We start from the raw sequence: 14591 nt of genomic DNA, 5'->3' as shown, positions 1-14591 counted from the left end.
AGGGTGGGAATCAAGTAATCAAAAGAGGGGAAAGAGACACTTCTCCTCCAACTGGCTCTATGAGGAGAAGGTATAGGGGGAGGGGGGGGGGAGGGGGGGAGGGGGGGGGGGGGAACAACCACACAGGTGGTCTATAATGCCAATTGGGGTCACCACCTCTATCAGTGAGAAAAGGCCAGGCCACCAAAGCCACAAGAAAGTTTCCTGCTGCTTCCGCATGTGGTCAGAACCACCCTACAACTTCCCCCATTGACCGCAGAGGGTATGTATGATATCGAGCCAAATGCTCTTGATAGACTCTGCAGGCGGAGTGTGGGTACCCTCGATGGTTTCGCTGCATCTAGCTCGCCATATGTGCTAGGCTGCAATGCTACTGCAAATCTCCCATCTCTGGCATGAGCCTGGTCGCTAGTGGTCTGTAGGTGGGGCTGTAATAAATGGTACTGCTGAAATGCGTAGGTGAGAGACCTGAAGGGCTAACCCTTCACCATCCTCCTCGTAACCCCTGACCCATAGTCACAAGGGACGGGGGACAGTAACGGGGGACGGGGACGGGGACGGGGACGGGGACGGGGACGGGGATGGGGGACGGCCATAAGTAGGGAACGGGGATGGGGGAGGGAACGGCACTCAAAAATACTTTTTTAAAAAGTTTTTCTACTCTACTTTCATTCTACTTTGAAAGTACGTCAAAATGAGCACAAATTTACACTAAAATGGTAAGCTTTTGAGTCATATTAACAAAATACGCCAATCAAAGAGTGAAGGCGTTGACGGTTGATTGTATTAATAATTAAGTAGATACAAAATGAGTCATGACTCAAGAGTCAGGACTTAAGGAGGCAGAATACATGGACGGACTCAAATGAGTTAATGAAAAAAAGTGCTAAAGCCTAGAGGCTAGAGCTAAGTAGTAAGGCCCATGAATCATGATCCATGAATGATCATCCACGTGAAGTGCTCGCCTCATGGTCATGGGTAGCTTGTGCCAAAGGAGCGTCAAGCTCATCCTCACTCTCATCCTCACGAGCATACTGCTCCTGCACCTCATCCTCTTGTTGCTCTTCTTGTTGACTCATCTCCCACTCGGTGAAGGGATCTGCCTTCTTGGTCATGCTCTTGTAAAACATTCCCAAGTTCGCGTTGACGAAGATAAGGTCATTGGCACGCTCTACCCCGAGTCGGTTCTTCCTAGAGGCAATGTGGCTGTAGGTGCTCCAAAGTTTCTCCAAGCAAGAGGAGCTGACGGCCTGGCTAAGTATGCGGGTGGCAAGCTGTTGTAGCTCCGGTCCATAGTTGCAAAAAAACGCGTTTCAAACTTTAGGCTACTCGTTTGAAACGTGCAAACGTTTCAAACGTTTGAAACGCGTTTTTTTGCTGGGCCAGTTTTTTTTTATGATAGAAAACGTACGATGCAGTATCTCCTGGCATTTCAGTTTTGAAAGTGACGCTTGAAAGAGACGTTTCCAGCCTTTGAAGTCTTCCAGGTTTGCTTGCACCCCTACCTACGCACCAGTCCTTCTCCCCCGGCCCCTACGCACCGTAGGTAACAGGTTTGTACTAACCCTAAATCCTGATTTTTTCTGATTTTGGACCAAATTTCAGATTTGAAATTTGGGCATTTTTTGCCAGGTTGCCTACATTGGTGCATGCACACCTTGCCTACGCACCAAGCCTACTCCTCCGGCCCCTACGCACCCTGCTTCTCAGGTTTTTAATAACCCTAAATGCTGATTTTTTCTGATTTTGGACCAAATTTCAGATTTGAAATTTGGGCATTTCTTGCCAGGTTGCCCAAATTTCTTCATTCATTCATCATGCCTCGGGCTAAGGATGCCATGTGGAACCACGTAACTCCTGTGAGCAGATATGGGGGTTCAGGCACAGAAAGGTGGAAATGCAATTTTTGTGCCAAAGTGTCAGGTGGGTCTATTATTAGGGTAAAGGCCCATTTTACAGGAGTAAGAGGGGAAGGCATTGGCCCTTGCAGTCAAGTACCAAGAGAGGTTGTAGCGTCTCTTCAGCAATGGAAGAGAGAACATGAAGCAGCAAAGGGAATTCAGCCTATTGATGATGATGTACAGGATACAGATTCTGTAGGTGATGTGTCCAAAAGAGCTAGGACAGAGGATGATTTGCAGAGTCAAGCAGGTGGGTCTAGCTCCATTCCTGTAGCCCACAGATCTTCATTGCCCACCGTGCCTTCTCTAAAGAGGGCAGGCATTAAAGCAGGCATACAAAAGCAAGCTGTCAAGGAGGCCACACGTGAATTGACAAAGTTGTTTATACAATGCGCTTTGTCATTTCACGTCGTGCGTACTCCTCGTTGGAAGAAGGCCATTAAAGCTATCAGCCGCATTGGGTATGAGTGGGAGGGTCCATCTTATGAGTCCCTTCGCAAAACCCACTTAAGGAAGGAGAAGAAGGCAGTGGAGCTTGAGATGGAGCCTTTGAAGGCAACCTGGCAGAAATATGGATGCACATTGCTTTGTGATGGCTGGACAGACATGAGAAAGAGAAATGTATATAACATTTTGGTGTCCTGTTGTAAGGGCACAATGTTTTTGCGTGCCATTGATGCCTCGGTTCCAGGTACAGTTGTTACTGGAGCATTCATATGGAGACATTTGCGTGAGGCAGTGCTAGAGATTGGCCCAGAGAACATAGTGCAGGTAGTTACAGATAATGGGTCAAATTGTGTATCTATGGGCAGGATGTTAGAGGATGAGTTTCCAAAGATAGTGTGGACTCCATGTGCATCACACAGCTTGGACCTCTTGATAGAGGATGTGGCCAAAATTGGGTGGATTGCCGACCTCTTTAGTACTTCTCGGAGCATGGTGAAGTTTGTCACCAAGAGGCCAAAGGTTTTAGCTATGTTTCGTGCACACAGTGATTTGGAGTTGTTGAAGCCCTCAAACACCAGGTTTGCTTACATGCTCATTGTGGTTGAGAGGCTTGTGCGGGTCCGTACAGGTTTACTCCGCACTGTTGTCTCTCAGGAGTGGATGGCATGGGATGATAGAGAGCATCCCAAGGCAGTAGCATTTGTGCGCGCGGTAATGCGAGACACTTGGTGGGCTGAGGCCCTTGCACTTGTCACGGCCACTCAGCCTATATATAGTGTGCTTCGCATTACGGACATGGCAATCCCATTGAGCCGCGCCAAGTGAATGTCGACAAGATCGACATAGAGAAAGTGAAGGACGTACCAGAGATCCCTGCTGAGGAGCGCGACATCTATGCCATGCTATACGAGGAGATGATGGCACCAGCTACTATGACACGATCACGGGCACCGACATCAGCAGATCATGCATCTACGAGTGCTGAGGCTGAGGCTGAGGCTTCATCTTCTTACGACACAGACTCACATTCCTCAGAGGAGGATGATGCTGAGTAGTTACTAGTTACTACTAGTGACTCTTGACTCTTGACACTTGAGTCTAGAGTTGAGAGTCCAGACTCCAGACATTGGAGACCATTTGTTTTTTCAGAGTTTTTGTATTTGGTCTTTCGGTACAGACATCTGTATTTCAGATTTCAGATTTATCATTTGACACTATTCACTAGTGCTTAGTATGTTGCTTAGTATGTTGTAAGTTGTAACTTGTAACTTCAAACTGGTTATGCTATTAATAATTATATGGGTTTTTGCCATCTATGATCTAATTCCTGATTCCTGAAGACTGCCATGTATCATGTATGATGTATCATGATTCATGTTACATGTATGATCATTGTATGATGTAAATTGTAATCATGTATGATGTATTAAGAATCAGGATTCAGTATGAAATTTGAATCATGGATTCATCATTCATGATGTATCATGATTCATGTATATGAAAGTTGAATGTAGATTTTAGCATTAAACTGTACCAAACATAAATTTATGGACACCCCCCTAAAAAAAACCTGGAAAAAACACCTGAAAAAAAATTTGAAAAAAACTTTTAAAAAACTTTTGGAAATTTGTTTGAAACGTTTTTGAAACGTTTCAAACACGTTTCAAAAACGCGTTTCAAAAAACGTGTGGCAACTATGCTCCGGTCCATCCGAACCAAAGTCCTCCCACCATAGAGCAGCACCAACTTTGGAGCGGTCGATCTGTGCATCATGACAGCCATAGGAGCCATGAAATGACCTGTACATGGAAAGCTGGTCCCTGATCTTGCGCCTAACCGATGCAAGATGATCCTCCATCCAGCGGTCACCTCCCGGCCGCTCTCTTGCTTGTTGCCTTGGAATTCTGGGTCCACCACAAAAGCTGCTGCATGCAATGGAGAGTAGTAGGAATTCCACCTTTCTAGACACAAGGCATGGATCTCCTCGTATCTGTCTTCGTCAGGCACGAAGTCTTTCAACTTCTCTATCATGCAATCCATGGCCTCGTAGCTACGAGAGAGAGGCAAGGGCCAAGGCCCAAGGCCCCAAGGCTCAAGCCTAAAGGCCAAGGCAAGGGCCAAGGCCCAAGCCTCAAAGGCCAAGCCTCAAGGCTCAAGGCATCCCCAAACGGCCACCCAAATGGCCATAAGCGGCTAGAAACGGCCAAAAAACAGGCAAAAAACAATCGGGACAACGCGCTATGGCGCCCTGCCGTCCCCCATAGCCGGCCCCGCTCCTGCAGCCATCCCGTACCCGTCCCTTGTGAGGGACGCCTCCAGGGGGACGTTTGACCGCCCCCTGCCGTCCCCGTTCCTGTTTCGTCCCGACTTGGCGTCTCGCCGTTCCAAGCGTTCGTCCCTTCCGTCCCTTGTGACTATGCCCTGACCACCTCAACCTTTGTGGCCCAAGCGAGAGTGCCCCATGTAATGATCCAGGTCGAGGCCCTATCCATCGTGAATATGTGGAGAATCCGCCGCCAAACCTGCTGAGCCTTCGGGCAATCCCAAAGACAATGTCACTGAGACTCGTGAGGGTGGCCGCACCTCGGGCAAGCTGCTCCAACTGCCAACCAAGTGCCAACCGCCAAGCTCGTGTGCCATCAACCAAAGAAAGAGGGTGATCTTTCTAGGCCGAAAATTGTCCCAAACCTCTTCCAAAAATCGGAGAGGAAACATTGTGAGAGGCCTTGTGACTGCCAATGAGCTGCAGCTGCCAGGGTGTCATCAATCTCTGGCATCTAGATCCTGCGGCCTAGCCGCGCTGAATATGCAAAAAAGGGGGCATCCAGAGTCTCCTCCCGTTCAGCTGGATCATGCCAAGTCCACTCTCGTGGGTCCCGACTCCCACTGGAGGCGCGTGAGGGGTCGGCACTCCCAAATCCATAGCCGCCAGGATCGCTCCCTGGCCACCTTGGCCGGTGATGGGTCTATGTACCCCTCCCGTGCATGAAATCCAATCACCCTCACCCTCTGTAAGGTGCAGCCACTGAAATCCTCCAAGGGGGGCTCGAATCTCTCTAATCTGCCATGGAATCCAATAGAAAAAGTGAGCAAACCACCTGCCCTTATCCGCTCCGTGAACTGCCACAACAATATCATGCCTGGTAAACACGCCAAGCCACACTGGGGGAGACGGGTCTGGGATAGGAGTCAGCCACTCCTGAGGAATACCTGAGTTGATGTTGATGCTGAGCCTGTCTCTACCCCAGATCCCTGCCAAACCTCTCCTGAACCTCTGGGGGTAACTGCCTGTGTGCAAGCCACTCTTCAAGGGACCTGGCAGGTCCTAAGCTCAATGTGCCCCATGATACATGAGGTCGGCCCCCCAGCATGTGGCCACTCGGTAAAAGGATCAAGGGGTTCCAGATTAATGGCTGCTGAAGACGCTCCTCTGCGGCAACCGGAGCTAGCTGCCTGAGGGCCGGCCTGAGGTGGTCCCAAGCTCGGAGTAAACTCGTTGCAAATCTGTCCTCAAGGCTAAACCCGCGGGCCCACATCTCAATGAAGATCCATCTGGTACTTTGCGGCCAAGGGCCCCCAACAGTCTGATGGGGTTATCCAAATCAAGTAGAGAAACTGGGCGGCCTCAGTCCTCCTGGCGTGGAAGTTTCCCCGTAGGACTTCACCCAGGCAAGAGAACCGCACTCTATCACTATAGAGTGATAGGAAAGGTGACTGGCCATGCTATTCAGCATAACGGGAGTGGCTCGGTGGGAAATAGCATGCTGCAATATGCATAGCTCTTTCTCTAGTCAGTTGTAGCCGCACCCATATGTACCGTGCCTCCTCGTCCTTCCAGACGTTACTAGGAATCCGCCCGAGGTGTGATCTTGTAGAGGACCGCAATGCCTCGCAAGCCTCCCGACATGCAGGTCTCACCCCGGAAGGTTGACTCCCACTTGTAACCCGATATATATGGTAGTCTCTGTGCAGAAGATGTATGTCCCTACCTGTGAGGATGACTCCCACTCGTAATCCGATATGTATGGTAGTCTCCTCTCAGGGCTTTGGTGTCTCTGTGCAGAAGATGATGTCCCTACCTGTGGGTGTTTCTCTCTCCTGGGTCAGACCACAGTGCAGTTGCAGTTCCATACGGCTAGCCTCAACTGTGTGGTCTCAATACACCCCGCCTATCTGTGGTGACGCTCGATGATGATGATGCGGCCATTTCCATAGACAGCCCACTCGCCCGCCTTACCCGCCTCCTTACAGTCATCATGGCCTCTCAACGGTGTGCTGCTTGTGCGGGAGTCAAATCATCCCCCATGAATATCTGTCACATGGCACCTCAGTGATACTGTTTGGTGGACTTACAAAAGGCCTTTGATTGACTCTCCCAATCCCAACTTCTTGATTGCCTACATGGGCTTCATTTTCCATCAGATATGATATGGATAGTGATGGCCCTATACAAGGCCAGGACTTGCAGGATCCGGGCAGCAGCACAAGGGCTATTAGAGACCCTCAGTAGCACTATCAGGGGCTACCCACTCTCTCCTACATTGTTCGGGCTATACATTGATGAGATCTCATTATTTCTGCATATATTTGCAGGGACAGGCTCATGGATGGCGCATGCAGTTGTGCCCATTCTGTTGTAGGCAGATGACATAGTCCTGATTTTCTAACTTTTTTTTTAGTGAAGATGTATTTTTATTAATAATAAGAAAAGAGTACATATAAACTGTGGGATAGTCTTCTCAAACAATCAAGAGAAGAACTACCCACAGAAACTGCTCAATCCAAAATCCTCTTAGTGAGTAGTTTCATTGCATCTGACTCCGGTCTGTTTATACTCACCAAACTAGCAATGTGAGCTTTCACTAAACAAATAACTTTCTTAGGATCTACACTTTGCATGCTATCATTAACAAAGACCAGAGTGTTCCCCGTAGACCATATCTCCCAAAGGCATGTAAATCTTGCAAATCCACAAAGGCTATTACTCTCTTCTGCTGGACCAATCTTTTTACCCAAAACCCAATGGGACCATGTACATTGCAGCCCAAAAATGTTCCCCCCCCCCCCATTTAGAGAGTTGTGTCCAAAAGGATCTTAATGCCGGGCAATCCCAAAAGGCATGCTTGAAATCCTCGATGGCTGTTTTGCATCTTGGGCATATCCCTGAGGCCATATTTCTGATCATCAGCTTACAGCCTAACAGAAGAGCCCCAACCATGATTCTCCACAAAAAAGTCTGAGCATGTGTTGGCAGTTTGGATCCCCAAATTCTTTTGCATCTGGATTCCCAGCATTTGTCCGGCCAAGCTACTTTCCATATTGTATTGAAATGTTTAAAATCTCTCCTCTTGCATTAACATCTGATAAAACTTGGCAGTTGATTCCCGACCAAGGGGAAGTCCATCTGTCCATCCCCAATCTTTGATCCACCTTTCCGTAAGCTTAGAAGTATTGATAGTTAGTGTCTTGAGGTTACCAATAATTACATGCAGATGATTCTTATCAAATCTTGAGAGACCATACATGACAGATAGTTGATCCTCATCTCTCCACCCCAGAAGAGGACCATCCCAGAATCCTCAAATCTGTTTATCCCTTTGTTGTTGAGTCTTTTGCTCACTTTGGGCTGAATGAGGGCTAATGGGGGAAAAAAAACTGGGGACCACCAAACATTATACATGAATAATGAATTTCCCGTGATTCTGGGAGATCCCTGCCATTGAATGAGGGGAATGATCCTCTTCCATTTCTTAATCAGAAATTCAGCCAAGGGCATATTTTTAAAGACAAGAGGAGCATGGGAAAAAATCTTATCAATCCAAGAGAGTCCCCTCCATTTGCCTTGCTAACTCACAGTCATATTCAGAGAAAGCTCTTTAAGCATCCTAGTCCACGGTTGACTCTGCTGTAGAAAGGAGGTCAACATTTTTGGCATTCTCGCCATTGCATGTGTTTCCATGTCTAGGGTGCCAATTTCCCCATCCTTCTTGGGTTTACACACCTTCTGCCATGCCAAGAAGGAACATGGTCTCTTGCCCTGCTTATTCTTCCATAGAAAAGCTTTAGCATAGCTTAAAGCTCTCTTCCAAAGGCATGCTGTAAAATCTATACCAGGAGTAAAGAAGTGAAAGCATGCCAACAACACCATGTTTACTATTACTACCCTTGAATGAAAGGGAAGAAATACGTTGTCCCAAGCTCTAAATTTGGCTATGAATTTGTCCATAAGCCAGTCCACTATGCATTTACCTGAAACATCCACTCCCATGGGGCATCCCAAATGTCTAAAGATCTGGACTTGGCATCCCCATCTGGTTACATCAAAGGATTCATCCTCGGTTAAACTGATTAACCTTGACTTGTGAATGTTACATTTGGAGCCAGAAGCATCTGCAGACTTGTACAATTGCCAAAGCCTTTCTAACATTATCATTGGATGCATCCAAGAAGAGAAGTGAGTCATCAGCAAAGCATCGAATCACCATCTGCAGTTCATGGAGGGACTACAGAGAAATTTGGACCCATTGCAGCAGTTTTGTGACGAGAGAGACTCACGATTAATCTCTGCAAAACCAAGGTTATGGTCTTTAGCACTCCATACTGACAGAGAGCAGGCAGGTCCTTTCTTTACAGTGGAGCCCAGGTGAGATCGTCTCATCTTATGTTTACCTTGGAGTGGCAGTCACAGGTCCAATCTTTTCTATGAGACCAGCCGCACAAGTCCACGTGTCAAGAGGATAAGCAGCTTCGGCCCACCTTGAGACAGTGCTTCCAGGACCGCTTTTGGGGCTCGCCACTTTCAGGAGCCCCACACCAAGTGTTGAGTTTTTGACACTTTGGTGCGCCTTGCAGTAGTGTATGGTGCCTTTTCGGGGTCAGATCTAGGAGAGGAGGAATGGAGGAGGAAAGATGGCAGGTGAGGATGCTTTAATGCATGATCTGGAGTAAGATATCAGTGCTGCGTTGGATTATCTTGGCTGAGTTGTGGAGTCTCCCCCTTTGTCATAGATGCACGTTTCCAAACCATCAACTATATACGTCGTGTACACACTGTATGGAAACACCTCCCGCAGTTGGCCTTTGAGTCGTCCTTGCAGCTTACACGAGGGACAGAGCAAGTCTTGGTACTCATGGGTGTTGAGCTGGTTTGATGGACATGGCCCTCACATAGATTGCCTCCCCCCCTTTCCGTATACTCTTGACTCACTGTTCTTGAATCCCTCCTGGCAAGAGATCAACCCCCTTATCCACCTCAACTTGACAGAGCTGCAAACCAGCCACACATGGATGGCCCCACCTGAGCTCCCCACGAAAATCCAATTTTATAGAGAGTACTTGTGAGTTTTTGATGATGGATTCATTATGAGTCCCAGCTACCTTGATTGGCAGACGTCACATGCCATGCGTATCACCATTGGCCAGCTGACACCAGGAGATGCTTATGCCTACGTTCAAGTAGTTGATGAGAAGGAATGCCACCTCTTGAAACCATTCTAGAAGGTTCAAGGGAAGACATAGGTAGTGTGACTCAGTAAGCTGAGACTGTTACCATAGCTAAATACCCTAGGGAACCTACTAAGGCGGGTATTAACCAATTGTTGACTGATCCAGAGTTCCTAGCTCATATGCAGGTCATGCCCAATCTAACTCAAGAGGGAACTCTGGGTACACAAGTCAAACAATATGAGGGACAGAAGGCAATGCCAACACTAACTACAGAAGCTGCACCTCAATTCCTACCAAACTGAGGTAGGGAGAAAGGTGTAGTGCAAACAACTGTAAGAAAAATCGAATAAAGACCATGGTTTACTCTTGCAAGTCGGATTCCAAATACTTACTAAATGCGGGAAAGTAGGAAATAATGGTGATACTTTCAATAAAGTCCATTCAAGAGTCTTTTCTAAAGATGGCTTATAATGAGAAACCTTTACCTTACCACTTACTTCGAAGGCATTGTTCACAGTTTCTTGAAAGTATGCATGCCTACATCTGATCATAAAGGTCATGGCCTTGAGCTTAAACCTTGTATTACGTTTTCCAAATTAGATGTTTAATTAGGGCTGAATTGTCAATTGCTTGAATGCCTTGCATGCCTGAGAATGATATTTAATAACTAGATGCACGATCAATCCGGGAGAAAATGAGGCTGTTGTTCGATATGCATTGGATACCTACAGTTTTCTGTCCCTTGTACCGCAGGTATTATACATATTTCTGGCCTGGTCTGTCCATGTTTAAGTTTGTTCTTTGGAACGCTTCTTTTTCCAAAGAAATCTTATATCACTTAAGATTGTTATATTTTCTTAGATATTTATTATATGTAGGTGCCAGGGTTTGAACCTTAGACCTGCAGTTTGGCAGGTCAAGGCATTGCCATTCGGGCTCGGGCTAGAGCCCACTGGCATATAATGAACTTACTGTCGAAGCTGTCATTGACGTGCAGTATCCAAAGTTAGGTGGGCCTGGTCTGACTGGTGGGCTAGATGACGGAGTGTCTTACAAGTAAGCATTACAAAGGAAATCTGAATATGTTGAACTTTAGTTGTATATCTTTGTAGTATATTACAAAAAACAATGTTTCTGTGATGTTTATTTTGGTGTCATGGTAGGCAATGGCTTAGGGAAGAAGAAAAGCATCTGGTCCAAAGGTTTGATCCATCAGGACCTTTGGATACAATTGGTTTCTTTATTGCCAAGTTCCAAGTGGAAGCGAGCTAAGCTGTTGCGTGAAGCTCCGTCAGCATGTTAGTCTTTACAGTCAAGGACAACACTTAGTCTGGGTTCAAAGCCTTGTAAGTATTCTAAGAAACTTGTAGGGAGTTTGGCTTGTGTATACAGATGTGTTTCTTGACTTGCTTGCAAAATCCTTTATCACACTCATTGCTTCAGTGGAACAGGTGGCATGTCTAGAATGGCAGTCCCCTCCCTTCAAAGAAGGTCAAAGAAGGGATCATCAATTCATTTGCTTACATTGCCTTCTGCAATTTTCTTTCACCCAAGAAAGGCCTCAACAATCTGATCTTGTGAGGAGCTGGTTTATTTATAGAGCTTGGAGGCACCCTCTTTTTAACATTCTTCAATTTACTGGGACGGAGGCATTAATGTTAACTTGTTTTTGTCAAGAAGAATACGCCAATGTTCAGGCCTTATTACTTCTTTGTTGATTCATAAGCATGTTGATCGATTGGTGCTACACCTGTTCATCTAAATTTGTCAAGCTCATGTCTTAATGACTAGAGTATGTGGGGTTTGTAGTGGCCACTTTGTATCATATATATTGGTTGCACTAATGCTTGTTGTAGCTGTGCTGTGTGTTGAAGAGTCTGCTGGTCTTATCAAAGGACTTCAAGCATGTGGTGTTTAGCATATCAACAACTCTGGACAGCTTCAAAATCTTACACATTTGCGACTTGTTCTCTAAACCATTGATTTGATGGGCTGTCTTGAAATGCCTCCTTTTAAGGAGATGATGGTAGATCAAGCATTTGTAACAAGGACAGTGTGATCATGTTTCTATGAGCCAAGGAAACTTTGTTTTCATTTTCTATGGCTCCCACACTATAACAATGATCTTTGCCTTGGCCTTTGGGTCTCTTGTTAGCACTTTTGCAAGATGAAATAACGTGAGAGCTAGAGGCTAGGATGGTTTTAGGCTTTACCTACTCCACTTTGGATCCTATCTTCACCATTATTAGAGCACATGCTTGTCCTTAAAAAGTCTACCATAGGTTTGTGGAATTTAGGAAAGCTTTTGACATGGTCCCATGTAGGATGCTTTTTGACATGTTTCAAGCACTAGACTTCCAATCAAATCCAATCAAATCTTCCCTAGATTTTAATGACAATCTATAAGCAAGCTCTTGGATGGGGCTTAGAGTTCCATTAGTGATGTTTCATGGAATTTAAATGCACCATTTGGGTGAAGACCACCATCTCCAACCCTTTTTCAATTGAGAGATCCATGGGGTTGGGCAATTTGTCGGATCAATCGTTACATCTAGCCCTTGTATGCAGATGACATGCTTTTCTTTTTAATCTTGAGGGTTATAAAAACAAATCAATGCACAATTTAGGAACTTAGCAGACATAAAATATTGGATGTGAATTTTGTGCAAAAATGAAGTGAATATATTGGGGTAATAAGTAGGAACATACCTTCATCTATGAAAGAAAATAAGTGGAAGTGCAAGGGAGGTGTTAAACCACTCCGATGGTTAACATGGTTCGGTCTGCTTATCCTACTGCAAGGCACTTAGGGAAGTCATAGACTTCATGTATATACTTAAGGCTTGAAATAGCAACCCTAAACTATTTTTAAGTTATGATGGGTTGATTGTGGGCATCGGCCATTTGTATTAAGCAATATACATTCATTTCCTTGCAGTAGAATACTTGTTCGCTCCGCCTCTTCTCTATTCCATCTATTCTGGGTTGTTGGGCTTACCTAATATCACTCGATATCAAGTATGGGGTTACACTCTGAAATATATTAGGTTTTGGAGTCTTGGATGCATTTGCTTTTGATAATAATTTGCATGTCTCAATCTTCCAAGTCCTTACCTCTAAATATCCAAACAATGAATTTGGTAAATCCATCACATAGCCCATAGACAAACAAACCATCACCATACACATGTTCGTCTACAATATTAACATAATTTGTCATGACACAAAGAAAATCTAGGTGTTTCTAAATTATAAGGTATAATAATAATTTTAAGGGCTTAAAATACATTTTCATAACATCCCCTCTTCCTTGAGTTACTCTCGACGAGACGGGTTTATTAGAAAGAACAAAGGATCTTAGAGAAGGGACAAAATATTACTAAGACATCTATTTGACATCTTCATGGGTATGATTTTTGATATTTGACATTTTGATTTGTTGAGATAATTAGCTCAACTAGTGTTACAGACATTGATGAGTCTCTTTTTGATAACTTTTGCACTTATGTTACTGGTTAGGTTGATGGGAGGTAGTCACCAATTGTTTACAAGTTGTGTGACACAGCCACTTTGGTGTATTAGAGGCTTGGGACACCTTAGTGAAGATGTGTAAACACTCAAGCTCGGAAGATGTAACTAATTTACAGATTCTTTGACTTCTATTGGATCACCAATAGATAATGATAATATGGTATCAATAGTGACCTTGAATTGTTTTGGCAAGAAATACAATCAATTTGAGATCTCCATTTGAGTTCGAGAGAACTTTCTCTTCTCATCCATGAGGAGATGAATATTGGGGGAGGTTCATCCTTCCAAAATTCACAAGAGTGGGATTTTCACTCAGATACATATAGATATAGAGAAAGATCATCATCTAGAGGTCGAGGTGCAAGCCGTTTTGGAAACAAAAGTCATGGGTAGCAACAATAGAAATCTAATGTACAAACATGCGTAAGAGGCCACTCTAGAGACGGGGAGCCAAAGAGGCTAAGGTGGTTGGCAAAGAAACCAATGGAGTGCTATTACTTTGGCAAACTAGGGCACATTGCAAAGGACTGCTATACAAAGCAAAATGATATCAAAAGTGAAAAGTTGCAGCAAGGCAACTATACATCATCAAGTAAACATGGTGATGATCGAAGTGAGCAGTTGTTTGTGATGCAATACATGCTCAGTTTCATGACAAGAGATGTGTTGATATGTGGATTCTGGCACCTCTAACCACATGATTAGTCATGGTGAGTGGTTTATATACAAAAAATGAAAAAATCAGGATATGTGAGAACAGGATGATACTTCCTACCAACTTACCACAAAGATCAGTCATGGTGGTGAGTAGTTTAGAGGTATGCAAAAAATGAAAAAAACCAAGATATGTGAAAACAGAATGAAATTGTACATCCCATTGCGCATGTTGGTAAAGTGTCGTTGTCTATGTAGAATGGCAAAATAAAGTACTTGGAATATATACTTCATGTTCTTAATATTACGAAAAGCTTAGTTTCTATTGGATAGATATAGTTAAGGAGAGTCTTCTTGTAAGTGGGGTTCAATCCTCAAGGGTGCTTTATGAAAGACTTCAAAAAATAGTGTCGCTTGGTTGCAAAGGGTAGCAAAAATGGCATAATATTTACTTTGGATATGCTAACATACCTGAAAGATGAAAGTAACCATGTTTGTGCATGGGATAGGTGTCATTGGAGATATGGAAATACCGTGGAAGCCTTCAAAAATCAATGTCGCTTGGTTACAAAGGGCAACAAAAAAATGACATAATATTTACTTTGGATATAT

At 44.8% G+C, this 14591-nt stretch overlaps 1 protein-coding gene across 7 annotated transcripts in view; it reads left to right on the top strand.

The window, feature by feature from the left end:
* The window catches only part of LOC147612360 (NOL1/NOP2/sun family protein), a 110824-nt gene extending 99175 nt beyond the window's left edge, over positions 1-11649 (top strand). For 3 of the 7 annotated variants that reach the window (XM_086782983.1, XM_086782981.1, XM_086782988.1), the window contains 4 exons: positions 10466-10547; positions 10792-10850; positions 10958-11140; positions 11246-11649. In XM_086782983.1, coding sequence (XP_086639109.1) covers positions 10466-10547; positions 10792-10850; positions 10958-11066 — 250 coding nt within the window. In that variant the 3' untranslated portion in view covers positions 11067-11140; positions 11246-11649. Of the gene's footprint in view, positions 1-10465; positions 10548-10672; positions 10851-10957; positions 11141-11237 lie in introns of those variants that run through there. The other 4 variants (XM_086782984.1, XM_086782982.1, XM_086782985.1 and 1 more) reach the window with 3 other exon arrangements.
* The last annotated feature ends 2942 nt before the right edge of the window (positions 11650-14591 follow it).

The sequence above is a fragment of the Cibotium barometz genome, chromosome 45, assembly GCF_041138505.1.
Source record: "Cibotium barometz isolate CiBa-2024 chromosome 45, ASM4113850v1, whole genome shotgun sequence".
NCBI lineage: Eukaryota > Viridiplantae > Streptophyta > Polypodiopsida > Cyatheales > Cibotiaceae > Cibotium > Cibotium barometz.
This window is presented reverse-complemented; position numbering and strand designations above follow the sequence as displayed.